Source organism: Tachypleus tridentatus, chromosome 12, assembly GCF_004210375.1.
Source record: "Tachypleus tridentatus isolate NWPU-2018 chromosome 12, ASM421037v1, whole genome shotgun sequence".
NCBI lineage: Eukaryota > Metazoa > Arthropoda > Merostomata > Xiphosura > Limulidae > Tachypleus > Tachypleus tridentatus.
The window spans coordinates 104,374,149-104,390,693 of record NC_134836.1 but is presented as its reverse complement, the minus strand read 5'-3'; the positions used below and the strand labels follow the sequence as shown (position 1 = coordinate 104,390,693).

Here is a 16,545-nt window from a genome sequence, read left to right as displayed (position 1 = left end):
CTTTCTAGTCAGTATATATGTAAAAACAATCTAGTCGATATGTACCATATTTCGTAATAGAGAATCGATCAAAAGTATTTTAAAGGTATTGAACAGTAATATACTAAACTCTTTAAATTAGAAAACACTTTTTATTAGTTTTCTTAACCTACTATATTCAAATTTATAGTTACAATTGACAATTTCTCTTAGTAGGTGGTAATTATTTTGTAACTGTACTGTTACTTTTTTCTCGGCTCTTTCACTTATTACAACAGTTTAAACGACAGGTCGTTTTATTGAAATAGAAAGCTAGTTCGTTCAACTAAAGAAAGTTAAATGAGATTCACAAGGTTGCGAGTCGCTCCCTAGATGTCCTTGAAGTTCGTGAGTTGTTGAACTTAAAACTGGATCCACCAGCCACTCGCCCAAGTTATTACTGCAAGAGATAACAATGAAGTGAAAGTAAGACGCAAGAGAAGGAAACCATGTTTCATTTTATCAGTTTTATAATTGGACCCGTGAGTTGGATGTTAAAATAAGCTGAGTGCTTCCCACGTGTAAGTACAGAGCTGAACAAATATTTACAGAATTCCAACACTGCCTGAAACAACTTTGTTGTAATTTCTAAAATGTAATAATTGCGGTTTAATATTCGCTTGTGGCCCTTATAAAACTTTATCGTATTTCGATAGCTGCAAAAATTCCCTACGTCTGTTATTTAATCCAAGAGAAATTTAAAGTTTTTTTTAAGAAATAAATACAAGGGCTGGAATGTCGTTTCCTGTCTTTGGAAAACAACATTGAAACTTAATTTGTTTGCAAAAGTTACATTGTACAAACCAATATCTACAGACTTAGAGGATTCTAAAACTGGAATTCTGTAAGCTTAAGTTTTGTCTATTCACACATGAAAAACACATAGATACACACACAAGAAATGCAAAAGCTCTATCATATTATGCACAAAGACTTAGTGTAAACTAGTGCAAAGTCTATGAAATGAAACTAAAAACCTCTTGAACATCAGTATTGCTTTAACGCCAATCCTTCGATGGCGAAAACACTGAGAACTGGATACGCCAAAAAGTTTTGGTTTCGATAATCGCAATGACCACGGCACAGGTAGCTCTTTGTGTAAATCTTTTTGTATAACAAAACAAAGTTGTTGTAACTTGAACACTGCAAAGAGAACTGAAACAAGGCTTAAAAACATTCACGTATATGCTATTTATTTATTTGTGTCTTTAAAACTGTTATAGTCAGAATGTCTTCACCAAGACCACTGAATGTGTCATCATTCGTAAACACTATCCGTTGTTTTCAAGATGGGAATTCTGATGAAGTGAAAACTAGGTAGCAAAATGCCTTTAAATTGCACCAAGAGGCGTTAAATTAAATATAACAAAATTTCTTGAGCTTAGGAATATTCTTAGGCAATCGTTTAGACCTGAAGTCTTGTTTGTTCACGTGACTTAATGAAATCATAAATAACCTACGGAAATGTTACGTCACTTTGACAGATATCATCAACACCAATCAGAACCTCACTGTTAAAGAAGAGCATGCGTTTACACTAATAACAGCGGAGCGAAATTAGGTTATTATGAAATGTTATCAAACTGCGCCCTCTATGTATCCCACGCTTACTCGCCTGCTTTCATCTCACGTGACTAATATTGGAAATACAAAAAGGTTAGCTCTCGTGTTTCGCACCGGTATTTTACGTAGAGCGTTAGGTTTTCAAGGCTGTTAACTGCTAGAGATGTGGTTCAGGTAAGCCTTTATATTTCATATTAAAGAGACTGAAACGTGTTTCAAATCCTAAGTTAAAATCATATTAGTTATAAACATTTTATATACTTTTAAGCAAGATTGTCTGTTTTTGAATTTCGCACAAAGCTACCCGAGGCTTATCTGCGCTAGCCGTCCCTAATTTAGCAATGTAAGACTAGAGGGAAGCAGCTAGTCAACACCACCCACCGCCAACTCTTGGCCTACTCTTTTACCAGTGAAAAGTAGGATTGGCCGTTACATTATAACGTCCCTACGGCTGAATGGGCGAGCATGTTAAAGCAAGATCGCATTACGGATCACAACAACATTACCATATTCCGATGACGAACATCCGAGCTTTTGTTCTTCATATTCTAAACACGAAGTGTGACTGCGTGAAAAGCAATGTAGTTAATCCATTTAACTTAGCATTGTGATCTCAGTTCAGAACATTGGAATCCCAACTGGAAGTAATTAATTATTTGTAAGATTGTTTTAAATGGTTTTAATATATTCTGTTGACTTTGCATTCCGTTGAGCAAGAAGATAATATATGTGTGAGTCTTTCTTTCCAAATCTATAAGCGTACCCCAAAATTTAAATTAATGTTAGGTAGGGTTAAAGTAAATTAATATGAGATCATAAACGTGGTAATTATTCCAGACGAGGTTCCGATTTATTATGTTACGTATTACTATGTTAAATAACTAGACATGTAAAAGGTAATCAACTGTCAATATGTATCACATCTATGATATTTCCCAACAAGATTCATACAAACAATTTCCTTTTTCAACATTAATATATTTTAATATACAAACAAGTGTGTGTGTGTTTTCATTTAGCAAAGCCATCTGACTATCTGCTGAGTCCACCGACGGGAATCGAACCCCTGATTTTAAAGTTTTAAATCCGTAGACTTATCGCTGTACTAGCGGGGGAAATATACAAACGAAAAATAATACAGTTTGTAATAACGGTTATTACGAATAGTTATTACAAACGTTGGTTTGTTTACAAGAGTTTTACAAACTTACAGAAAATAGTGAATCTTGTATCCAGTCTACTGAATATTTTATCGACGATCTAGGTCCAAGACGAACAAATTAATTCTCAGTTGATATTATCACACACCTCGCTTAACTTAACGCTGACTTCTTCCAGCTGAGGTGTTTATGTCCTCGTAGAAATAATAACGTCCGAAGTTATTTACTGCAGTTGAACGGTTTGTAATGTTCGAAACCTATAACCTTTCCTGGTTCAATTGTGTAGTTTTCCGATTAATAGATGTTAATCCCAATTATAGCTTTCTAGGCCTATAGCACACTGACTGTAGCTGTCCAATAATATTCTTTTTTGTGTCTTGGCGCGTCGGTTTTTATATACCAATCACGTGTGTTTCTGGAACTTTCAACAATGATCTAGCACGTTTTCGTAAACAAATATTGTTGATTCTCATTTTAACGAATTTTGTACATATTGTGAGAACAGGCGGGGCTTGTGCACAACACAGATAATAATACAAGTCGCATGCAAAAAAAACCCTACAGAAACAAGCGTAGATACTAAAATAGATGTATAACTGTAAATCCGTTACAGTGGACAAATAAATCAGGCTACAGTGTTTGACCTCCTGAGTCCACATCTATAATTATGTTTTAAATCGGCCAAGAGCTAACAGTTTGTACTTGAAAAAAAAAAAAAAAAAAAAAACTGAGTTATCATGCCGCTGCTAAAATAGAGAATATAAGAAATGTAATTCTTAAAAATATGGGCATTGATTTTCATAAACATGCAATTAATTTTAATATTACGTGATTAATAAAAATATCTTGCAGAAAACTATAAAATGTGTTTTTAAGTAATAGAAAAGAGCACCGGAACACAGGATGGGCAGCTAAGGACAAATTTTCCCAAACGGCGACGGCCCCGGCATGGCCAAGTGATTAAAACACTCGACTCGTAATCTGAAGGTCGCGGGTTCGAATCCCCGTCACACCAAACATGCTCGCCCTTTCAGCCATGGGGGCGTTATAATATGTGATGGTCAATGTCACTGTTCGTTGGTAGAAGAGTAGCCCAAGAGTTGGCGATGGGTGCTAATGACTAGTTGCCTTCCCTCTAGCCTTACACTGCTAAATTAGGGACGGCTAGCGTGTAGCTTTGCGCGAAATTCAAACCAAACAAAACCTGTGGATATCAGGTGGCGAACTGTGTCATATATGAGAGAAAGGTTGTGTTGTTTTTCACTGAAAACTGAAACACTAAAGTTACCAGTACAGAGACACTGCGATAATACAACATATGGCTCAATTAAACTAACGGTAAAGTCAGATGAAGTATATCGTTTTACACAATCACCCTGGTTTACAGTACCTGTGTAGTAACTTGTAAATTTACAGAAACTTTCCGTAAATTTTAATGTGCCATTGTCCACCAGTGTTCTCACAACAGGTGATGCGATAAAGTTTATATTTTTTTCAATTATAAATTTGTTTACATCGTAAATATGGAGCATACAGCGTGAGGGTAGAGAAGCAACTTACCATTTGAAATACTCAAGGTTCGATCCTTGTTCAAGCGACCTGTTTTATATATATGTGTCATACAGAATTAGTCTTAAACTGAGAAAATACAACACCAGGACCTATCTTAATTATATCTGGCACCAAGAGGTAAGTTAAGGAGCTGATGAGTTCTTTAGATGGAGGATGTAGAAATTAGTGCTGCCAAGGTCTTTCTGTCTACGTGAATAATGTTTGTAGATAAGTTTATTTGCCTCTCTATATAACATTAAAGTTATTTGATATATTTATATGTCAGCCTATGTGTCCTTAGGCAGTGGGCTCGTAAAGCGCAGGTCGCGGAATCGAAATCCCTCGCCGAACATGCTCACCCTTTCATCTTATGGACGCTACAAAGCGACGGCCGAACTCACAATTTGTTAGAAAAAAGTAAATGAGGGGTTGGCTGTGGGTGGTGTTGATTAGTAACCTTCACTCTAGTATAGCACTTTAAAATTATGGACAACTAGCACGACTGTAATAAGTTTGCTAAAATATTCTGCATTACCACTATCCTTGGGTTAATATTAACAAATATATTGTATACATATGCGTCTGTGTTGCTGTGTGTATGGTCATTGGCTCATAATTTCAGCTAAGTGAAAGTGTATTCGCATATAATAATGTAAGAGAGCAACAAAAATCTCTCACGTTTGAAACGTTTATGATATTTTTGTTCCAAAGATTTTTTTTTTAATTGAACATAACATAAATAAGCACAACGTTACAGATTTCTCATTTTTACTGATAGTTGCAATAATTGCCATATATAAACTTCAATACTACGTGTTTGAGAGGGGGTTATAATGTGACGGTTAATACCATTATTTGTTGGCAGTGGGTAGTGATGACTAGCTGCCTTCTCTCTAGTCTTGCATTCCTAATTTAGGGACAGCTCGCACAGGTAGCTCTCGTGTAGCTTTGCGCGAAATTCAAAGCAAGCAATTCTCTGTTTAAAAAAATAATAATAACTGTGAATAAATGTCTGGCTATTTATTGACTGGTCTGAACTAATATAAATGCACAAACTACTTTTTTTAAATTTCTTATCAAACACAAAAATACAGAATGAACTATTTATGCTGTACTCACCACGGGTTTCGAAACCCAATGTTTAGCTTTGTAAACCTTCGTCCTTATTGCTGAGTCTCTGGGAAGATCGCACAAATTTATAAGAATAGATATATATTCACTGCTTTAAAAACTTACTGTCATTTATAAATAAATTAATGTCTTTAGATGTAACTTAGGTTTAAATAACGTGTAATTTATGGAAAAGCTGACCTTCGTAATCTAATGATTCTTAAATACAAATATTATAGTACGTGTACAACATATTTTTATGATATTTTCACTCGACACAGTGAGAGCTTTTGGTTGTTGTTCATGTTTAAAAATTACAGTTTAAATTATTGCCATATATATATATATATATATATATATATATATAAATTTATTGACCAATTTAAGTCTTACTTCATATGTGAACAAATAGGACAATAAGGACTAAAGTGCCTTAACTTGTGAAGTTAAGTAACATGGTATAATAACATATTATTTTTCTTTTACCTCAGAACCTGTTGTTGTAGTAACAGTTAGAAGCCACTCAGAAACAGACCTGCCATTTGAAACTGTGAAATCTCGTATATAGACACATTACCTAAGGCTTTATAGACAATTTTATTAAAATAAGAAGTAAAGCATTTTTTTCTGAATGGTTTGGTTTGAATTTTGCACAAAGCTACACGAGGACTATCTGTGCTAGCTGTCCCTAATGTAGCAGTGTAAGACTAGAGAGAAGGCAGCTAGTCATCATCACCCATCGCCAACTCTTGGGCTACTCGTTTACCAACGACTAGTAGTATTGATCGTCACATTACAACGCTCCCACGGCTGAAAAGGCGAGCATATTTGGTATGACGGAGATTCGAACTCGCAACCCTCAGATTGCGAGTTGATTGCCCTAACTTACCACCTGGCCCAGTCGGTCCTTTTCTGAATAGAAATGTTGTCACAATAAAAATTACAAAGTCGCTAAATTTGCATAATTGTTAGAACACGTTTTTTGCCAAATTCCAATAATGCAAGTCACCTCCTAACTGTTCCTTAGTGGGTCACTGGTAAGTTTATGGATTTACAATGTTAAAATCCGGGATTCGATTCCCTTGGTGAACAAGGCGCAGGTAAGCCTATTGTGTAACTTTGCGCTCAACCAAACAAACGAAATCCTATCTAACCTTAGGAAAGATTCCATGACACTATAGCACTATAATCAGAATTTTCGGGCAGAATATAGGACGACATAAAAGATTATAACTGAACTGTGTGTTTCCTTGTTCACCCAGTTTCGTCATAACGCTGACAACAGCTTATGTGACACTTTCATGGCAACATCCTATATTTTGCTTAAGAATGCGTATAGACTATCCACAAAAGTCAAACGTTATATTTGACTTTTACGGTGAATTTCTATTCAGAAATGTTTTTGAAGGACTTCAGTAAGAGCTTTCTGCAATTTAGACTATATTTGTCTAAAACCTAATTTGTCAATTTTTTTCATAATAATTTTCTTTCAAACAAAAATGAACTTTTAAACGTAGATGCAGATGAAAATCCAATAAATCTTGCTTGTCAGTTGTTAATGGGTTATATGTGTTATGTCTACCTCAGTAATCGAACCTAAAATTTTAGCATTATAAGTCCTCAGTCATGCCACTGAACCATCGGGGTATAAGGTGGAATAAATAAATACTCACGTTGTTTTTAATTGTTTGTTTGGTTTTGAATTTCGCTCGAAGCTACGCGAGGGCTATGTGCGCTAGTCTTCTCTAATTTAGCAATGTAATACCAGAGGGAAGGCAGCTAGTCATCACCACCCACTGCCAACTCTTGAGCTACTTTTTTTACCAACGAATAGTGGGATTGATTGTAACATTATAACGCCCCACGGCTGAAAGGGCGACCATGTTTTGTGTGACGGGGATTCGAACTCGTGACCCTTAGATTACAAGTCGAGTGCCTTAACCACCTGGCCATGCCGGTCCTTGTTTCTAATGGATTGCAGATTAAAATTATCTTTCGGTTCTTAATAATTTTGTCATTAGAAAATGCTACATGTTTCACTGAAAATTGCAATTGAAACGGTTGAAAAGTTTTGTTATTTAATAGAGTATTTTTGAGTGTTGTTATTGTATATCTTGTTTATATACATGATCCCTGAAATGTACAAAGTGGAACCTGTTGAACACCTAATATTTGATGTGATAAGCTCAGAATAATTCGCTTTTTTGTATACGTTTTTCCCCTTCTAAAGAACAGCCATGAACTTCAAGCTTTCAAAAAAAAAATTATTGTAATCACAATAACGTGTCAGAAAGAAATAAAAAAACACTAAAGGTAGTAGCTCTGTTCATGTTGATCCCTGACTCATTTCTAAATCATCCCTCACTGCATCAAAAAAACATAATTTAAAAAGAAACAAAAACTGCAGTTAGAAATGGCAGTAAAGATTGTAGGCTTAGTGATCGTGACACTAGGTGACCGAGCTAACTAGGTTTACAGCATGCAGTTAACCTACATAAAAGGCGCACGCGCAAAACATTTCAATGCATAATTCTCGAAGCGGGTATTTCAGGTGGTTATGTTGCTGTGTTAGTATGGGAAGAATGATATGCCGGAAGCTTCATAGCCAGCTGATTTGACCTATATATTCTTGTTTATGTTGTTGCTGCAAAAGGATTTTCCAGTTTCTTTCCTTCCCACTTAAACTATTATCACGATATATCTGGTTTACATTTTGTCTAGCACCAAGGACGAAGGGATACCTAGGTTAAGCTAAACTGATACTAAAGTTTCCACCAACTTCCAAGGAATGTCTATCAGTAAATCACAGCACTGCAAACAACTTTTATTCAAGTATTTTCGAAGGACAAAATATTTTTTAATAAGAAGCGCAGAAACATGGTCATATATAAAAACTTCGTGAATAGGTTAGTTTTTGTCGTCGTTACTGTTGTTCCTTATTCTATCTAACAGCCTATTAACTCAGCAACGTACACTCACATTGTTATATTACTACGCAAGATTAAAACTTAACTTGCTCTGGCGTTTAGGTTTAGGTTGTTCCTTTGTTGATATTATGTTTCAATCAGGTCGAATCGCGTAAAGGGACATGCACGTGTTAAAATGCAGCCTTTTCGGTATGCAAAAAGATAGATAGATCGCTTATGTAAAATGGAACAAAAGTCGGCTCTGTTTTCTACATTACCATACAAACAGATGGCTGATTAGTGTTTTGTTAATTGGCAGAATTTCTGAATGGTGAACGATCGACTAATTATAATTCTGAACACAACTTGTGAATCCATGACATTTTTAAGTTATCGGCGATTTTTTTCATTTGATGTACTTCAGAGGAATGCTGACATTTTCGACAGTAGAAACAAAGTCACAGGCTGGTATACCGTGTTGAAGTACAGCTAAGTGGTTAAATGGAGTACTTTGCGCGTGCTCCTAAGCCCTTGAATTCAAACAACAGAATGGGTTTTGCAATTCGTTAAATGTGCGAAAATTTTTATTCTTTTCCACACGAGCGCAAAATTTCATTTCTCTCGCGAAGAGCTGTAGAGAGAGGATAGTCCTAAGCACTCTATCTATTACCAGGTTATCAAACGCATGTATACATGATCGACATGATTTATGCGTCATTGTTGATAATGGAAACAGCTTTTAATAATTTTAAGTTACAAAACCGTGACGTATGGATAATATCAAAGAATATAACCAAACAGCTAAGTCGCTGAACCGAAATGGGTCTACGTTAGAAATGATTCGACTTGATACAAAAACGCAATATACCAATGTTGAGAGTCAAAAATATAGTAAGTCTCCTGGTGGGACAGGGGTGAGTCTACGGATTTAGAACGCTTAGATCAGCAGTTCGATTCCCCTCAGGGGACACCGCAGATAGACCGATATAGATTTGCTATAAAGAACACAAACACAAAATTAATATACACTTGATCATACATGAAGAAAACAGACCCATGTTCTATCGAAACACGTGGAATTCTTCACAAAAATAAATCACTTCATCTATACTTATAAAGCATTGTTTACTTGCGTGTTAAGTTAATGGATAATTTACACACAGTTGGACATTCGCATATCCCGTTATCATTTACGTATCTGATTCGGTAATTATGAATATTGGATGGCACGGTTTATTTTGAATTTCACGAGAGTTATCTGTGCTAATTTGGCAGCAAAAGACGAAATGGAAAGGAACTTGTATATTCATCACCACCCACCGCTAACTCTTGGGCTACTCTTTTACCAACGAACAGTGGAATTGATCGTCGCATAATAACGTCACCACGACTGAAAGGGCGAGCGTGTTTGGTGTGATGGGGATTCAAACCCTCATCCTCCTGAAGCGTTCTAACCACCTGGTCATGTCGGGTTTATTGGATGATAATGATCAATTTTTAATAATTTTGTGAATAAACGAAGAAGGGGCAAAACTATGGTTCACTCTGATGTGGTCCCGCATGGCCAAGTGGTTAAGGCACTCAACTCGTATCTGAGGGTCCGGGGTGGAATCCCCGTCGCACCAAACATGCTCGTCGTGGGGGCGTTATAATGTGACGGTGAATGGTGATAACTAGCTGCCTTCCGTCTTAGTCTTATACACTACAAAATTAGAGACGGCTAGTTTCAAAACAAACCAAGCCACTCGGATATAATGAATGGTGTATATTTTTTGTTTTACTTCAATATCAGAAGACATTCGTTATTTTTTGTGTGAGAATGAAGAGCTTAAAAAGAAATGTTGCTGTACGAAATAACAAAATATAATTTATATTTTATGTGTTTAACTGTTTTAATCAGAAATGTTATTTTATGAAGATAAATCCAATCAAAGAAATTCGTCATTTTATTTTTTATATTTTTATACAGTTCACCTTCACTGGCGACATTGTTCATCATTGTTTTCCACATTACCAGTGGTGAACAAAATGTGCGACGTAGAAGACAGCTATCGCCTCCTCTTCCAGAAAAATATAGTGTTTATGTCAAACCGCTACCAGCTGACAACAAACAAACTCAACAAAACAAGCCTTTTTTTTCTTTTGCTCAAGAACAAAACCAACCATTTCATCTTCCAATGAAAAAGCAAAACCAACCTCAAGAACGGTTAGAAGTACCTCAACCGCAGTACCTTTTGCCTCTGTCTCCTCAGTCCCAGACGAAGAAGTGGACACAGTCGTCTAGTGTTAAAGTTAGTTATATCTCTACTGAACCTCAACTACAATATCAACTCCCCATCCAACCACTCCAGTCTCAAACACCACTAGCGTCCCAGACACAACCAACTCAGATTCGACCAAAGTATCTGATATCTTCTCTATCCTCCCATGAGTTACCATCTCAGTTGTACTCCCATAATGAGCCTCGGATTTCTTCTCATACAAAATCCCAGCTATATAATTTCCCTACACACACTTACTACCAACCCTCAGCTCACTCACGTCTTCAGCCACCTCTGCTACAATCTCAAAATCAACAACCCAATAATTACCAACAAGAATTTTTCCAGTCTGGAGACTCGGAACAAATCAATAAACCCGAACGGGAAAACCCACAGATAGTGCTCATGAATGATCAAGCATTTGTAATGAACTCAAAACAAACTCAAACACCAGAGTCATCACGAGAAAATCGTCAGTCGCATAGCTCTCATGCAATTTTGTCTTCTTCTACACGGATGCAATATTTCAAGACAAGCTGCTTAGTTCTGTTCAGCCCCAGTTACAATCTGTGATCCAGAAAGCTCCAGCATCAGAAATTGAATACAGTAAAGGCAGTCCTGCTAAAGATAAAGGCAACAGCGAAGATGGATATGTGATTTATTACTATTACTACTATGAGGATCCTGAAAAGGCAGCCAACAATACTAACTCCTCCTTAAAATTCGATGACATTCCTGATTTGAAAGATTACGATCAAGCCAAAAACGAGAGTAGTTTTGAAAAAGATGAGAAGATAAACAGCTCTACAGGGGCGGAAAATATGCTCGCTACTCGAGAAAATAACACATTTTCGGATGCCTCTTCCCTTCGAGGTCATTCTTTGGGTCAAAAGGTTGGGTCATTAACTTTCAACAATACCGACCAATCCAAAAATGTTGATGTTTCCTCAAGAAATTTCAAGGAATCTGCTACACCTGTTCGTCCAATATCCAATGTGTATCGTTATGGGAACGATGTACCACGTTTTCCTTTAGCTCCAAACTTGGTTAATTACTCTAATATGAAGCAGAATTCATCTTTAAACGCAAATATTTCTGTTGAAGACAAAAAAGAACAAGTTCCAGTGGATCTTACTACTCATAATGCTTCCAGTTTTACATCACCAGGTGAGACGAACATACTAGATTCTGTACATGCTAATGATACGGTTGTTAAGAGCAACGAAATATTAGAAGTCAATACTGAACCATTAACGAAAAACATCGAATCCACAGAAACAGGAACTACAACAGAAACGGAGTCTACAATAAGAGAAGACACTATTGCAACTACGAAATCTGTTGCAACGCATTTCAACAATCGTATACATTTTGGGTCAGGAAGGCTGCCAGGGTTGTTACGATTACGTAAACGCCCAATATTAGCATTAAGTACAACAACCACACAACCAGAGAATGGAACAAATGATAACGAAGAAAGCACAACAATAGCATCTAGAATCTCGAAGTTCAGACCCCGTTTTGGAAGTGGAAGAACAAGCATTAATTTTAGTCGTCGACGTCCATCATTCGGAAACAAAAGTCGATTCGGAATATTTAAAAATGGCGACAGCAATAAGAAAGAAGATGGTGATGAAAAAGATGAGCATAAAAATGAAACTTTAGAACCAGCTACCACCTTATCTTCAACTGTTGTAGATTATTCACAGTCTGTAACGAGAAGAAATTTCATAAACAGTCATAGCACGACATCAAAACCAACAACCTTAATTTCTCGTATTTTACCAAGTAATATTTTTAATCGTTCCAGAAATCGACCCCGTCTACCATTCCTCCGAAGGGAACGAAACAGTTTCAAAAGTGGTAGAAAAATTGGAGAAATTAATGACGAAGACGAAGAACCTAAAGAAGAAGGAGGAAATGGAGAATCGGAAGAAGAAACTTTCAAGACAGATAATAAAACAGCAGAAGAACAGACATTTAAAAGAGAAGATGATAAAGCAGTGAGAGAAGAAAATTCCAGAGAAAAAACTGATAAAACAGAGAAAGGAGAGAATTCTAAGGAAGTAGGAGATCAAGCAAAGGAAGAGGAATACCAAAAAGAAGACATAATAGTGGAAGAAGAAAAATACAAAAATGAAGGGAATAAAGCAGTGGAAGGAGAACAATACAAAGAAGAAGGGAATAAAGCAGTGGAAGGAGAACAATACACAGAAGAAGAAGGGAATAAAGAAGTGGAAGGAGAACAATACAAAGAAGAAGGGAATAAAGCAGTGGAAGAAGAAAAATACAAAGAAGAAGGGAATAAAGCAGTGGAAGTAGAACAATACAAAGAAGAAGGGAATAAAACAGTGGAAGGAGAACAATAAAAAAGAAGAAAAAGAAGGAAGAAACAAACAAAGAAAAAAAAGAAGGGAAGGAGAACAATACAAAGAAGAAGGTAATAAAGAAGTGGAAGGAGAACAATATAAAGAAGAAGGTAATAAAGAAGTGGAAGGAGAACAATATAAAGAAGAAGGGAATAAAGCAGTGGAAGAAGAACAATACAAAAAAGAAGATAAAGCAGTGGAAGGAGAAAAATGGAAAAGAAAAAAAAAGAAGGATAAAACAGTGGAAGAGAAAAAAAAAAAAAGAAGGGAATAAAAAGTGGAAGGAGAAGAAGAACAAAAAGGAGAACAAGAAGAAGAAGAAGAAGATAAAGCAGTGGAAGGAGAACAATACAAAGAAGAGGATGAAGCATCAGAAGGAAGAGAATATAAAGATGACAAGGAAGTGGAAGGAGAACAATACCAAATAGAAGAGAAGAAAGCAGTGGAAGGTAAAGAATATAAAAAAGAAGAGGATGAAGCATTAGAAGGAAAAGAATATAAAGAAGATAACAAGGAAGTGGAAGGAGAACAATACCAAATAGAAGAGAAGAAAGCAGTGGAAGGTAAAGAATATAAAAAAGAAGAGGATGAAGCATTAGAAGGAAAAGAATATAAAGAAGATAACAAGGAAGTGGAAGGAGAAAAATTCAAGAAAGATGATAGAATAGCGGAAGAAAAACAACCCAATGAAGAAGAGGATACAGCAGTAGAAAAAGTTAATAAAGAAGGAGAAGAAGCAATAGAAAATGAAAAGTATGAAGAACAAAAACCGTTAAAGATAGTACCTTCAATTTCCACAACAGGTGCGACAACAACTTTTACCTTATTCATTACTCCATCACACGAAGTAGAAACTACAACAGTCACCAAAGATCTAGATGAAACCGAAAACATACAGACCACAACAGAGACATTAACTACTACTACTGAAGGAAATAGGTTTTTGAGACTTTTCCGAAAAAGAAAACGCCCAACATTGTTCGGAAATCGACCTCGTCTAACCATTTCTAACAGGTCACGTTAAGTCATCGTTCGTTTGTTTTTGCTTCCAAAAACTGGCCAGTGTCCAGCGATAAGTACGAGACATCTCAGCAATTCGTACAGTATACTCCATGGTCTATTCCAAAAAGAAAAACAGATAAGTTCGTGCCTATCTTATATCTAGAGTTTCTGACTCTTGTTTCTAAGGTTTAATTTAAACACAGGTACATTGAGCATGTCTTTCTACTTCGTCACATGCAAGACTGTGATATACTAACATTAGTCATGAAAATGTGTCTTGCTATTATAATAATAAATAAACATTTTTATGAGCATCTCTTGGTAGAAGGTGAAGTGTAATTTTGATGTAATATCATTTATATCATACTATTAGGAGCGAAGAAACCATTTTTAGTAAGCTGAGATATTTAAATAGCTTTTAGCCTAACACTGTTGAATCATACTAACTATGGAAAATAATTCGATTTTTTTTCATGTAAATACATTAACGTAAACTTCCAAATGCCATAAATTGCAGCCAAAAATCTACCTTTCATGCGAAGTGTTTTTTTTTTTTTTTTCAATTTGTAGAGGCATATATCTCTGAAATAGACATGTGGTTTCTACAGGTTACCACCATGAAACTGCTATATCTTGTATTTTATGCTATTTCGTTATGTAAAAGTTTAATTTGTATTCCTTTTTTGTTATTGTTGACGTATTGTAATCATTAAAAAAGAAGAACCAATATAAAAATCATCGAATTTTATCGCAATTAATGAAGTAAATATGGTTTGCGATTTAAATATCCTGTTCATTTCCAATTCTTGTTTCTTTGACTGTTTGTTTATCTCTAAGCGATGAAAATAAAGTTTCTTTTATCGTTGATTGATTTATTGATTATTTGGAATTAAGCACAAAGCTACGCAATGGGCTATTTGTGCTCTACCCACCACTGGTTTCCAAACCCGGTTTATAACAGTGAGAGTCCGCAGATATACCGCTGTGTCACTTAGGGACTACTTTTATAGAAGGAATAATTTGCCTTTGGTTGTATATTGGTAAATTCAGAACTGCATCATTACACGTGAGCTCCAAACGTCCCTTATTTTGATGTTTAATTTGTCTTTTGGATGTATTTACAGCTTCGGTCAGAAGAAGGGCTCGTGATAGATTAAATACGTTCATAAGAAGTTGTGACAGATAAAATAGGTTCGTAAGAAATTCTGGTGGATTAAATAGGTTCAGAAAGAGTTGTGATAGGCTCATAAGTCAATAAACACCTTTCCTCCAGTTCAGTGCTAAGATTTTTTTAAAATTTCGACCAGATAAACCCATCATAAGTAACTTTTTATGAAGCTTTAAAATTGCAGATTTTATTTCTGTACTTATAAGCTTGCTGTTTAGTTTATCAGTGTATTGAATTCGATTTATCGGAAGCCTCAAGTAAGCAATTTTTGTATTCAATAAAGAAAGAGTTGTAAAACTGCTTTGCTTTTAAGGAGTGATGTGTTCATTTCAATGTGAGTGAGTTACTGTTCTTCCTATAATCAAAACTATTATTATCTAGTAATCAAAACGCTAGTACAAATACATTAGATTTTACACATAGTTACATAACTTCTTAGATCAACTGGCGGAAAGAATAAAATCGTCATGTGAGTGAAATGGTAACGTTATTTGTTTGTTCTTTTGTAGTACAACATCTTACCTTTAATACATGGTATCAGCATAATTACGAAACAAAACAAAAACGGAAGTTAACTCATCGGCTGGCCAACATACAAGAATGGATATCAATTGTCTAATAACGTTCAGAGCTACATTACTGAGTTTCTTTTACTTTTTCAATGTGAACATACTATGAAGATGACTCGCTATTCCTGTTTTAAAACAGTTTAAACTTGCGTAGACTTATTGATTAATTAATTAATTAATGAACTAAATAAGTTCACGCAGTGAACGAATAGATTGCACTGGTCAGTCAGGGAACTAATTCCATGCAGTAAACTAACATGTTCCACTGGTCAGCTAATGAACTAAATACGTCCATGCAGATTTCGTTGTCAGTTTGAAAATGGTTGAAACGACTAAAAACTTGAGATTATTAGAGTTGTCAAGAGCCAACAGTTTGATTGTTTGTTTGTTTGTTTTTTAGGAATTTCGTGCAAAGCTACACGAGGGCGATCTGCGCTAGCCGTCCCTAATTTAGTAGTGTAAGACTAGAGGGAAGGCAGCTAGTTATCATCACCCATCGCCAACTCTTGGGCTACTCTTTTACCAACGAATAGTGGGATTGCTCGTCATATTATAACGCTCCCACATGAAAGAGCATATTTGGGGTGACGGGGATTCGAACCCGGGACCCTAGGATTACGAGTTGAGTACCCTGGCCACGCCGGGTCTAAGCTAATCGAATAAATATAATTAAACTAGTTATTCAACTCTATCCATTGTAATGAAAATAGAAATAAAACAACAATAGAAATATCGTTTGAGTTTTTACGTCAAAATAGTTTTAAAAAACAACATATAAGTTTAATGTAATGTAAAGAAAATATCGAATGATACAATATAGTCATTTGTTTCCATATGCGAGTCATGATGTAGAAAACGTTTGACTTGA

At 35.6% G+C, this 16,545-nt stretch overlaps 1 protein-coding gene and 1 pseudogene across 2 annotated transcripts; both read left to right on the top strand.

Annotated features, from left to right (window-relative positions):
• Nucleotides 1-1,643: 1,643 nt before the first annotated feature.
• Nucleotides 1,644-11,142, top strand: LOC143234215 (uncharacterized). Its single transcript, XM_076471399.1, has 2 exons — nt 1,644-1,755; nt 10,278-11,142. Exons 1-2 carry the CDS (start codon nt 1,745-1,747, stop codon nt 11,140-11,142), a joined length of 876 nt encoding a protein of 291 aa, XP_076327514.1. The 5' UTR covers nt 1,644-1,744.
• On the top strand, nt 11,140-15,542 carry LOC143234216 (uncharacterized; annotated as a pseudogene). The gene is made up of 2 exons (XR_013018537.1): nt 11,140-13,119; nt 13,255-15,542. The product of XR_013018537.1 is annotated as an uncharacterized LOC143234216 (transcript).
• Nucleotides 15,543-16,545: the final 1,003 nt, after the last annotated feature.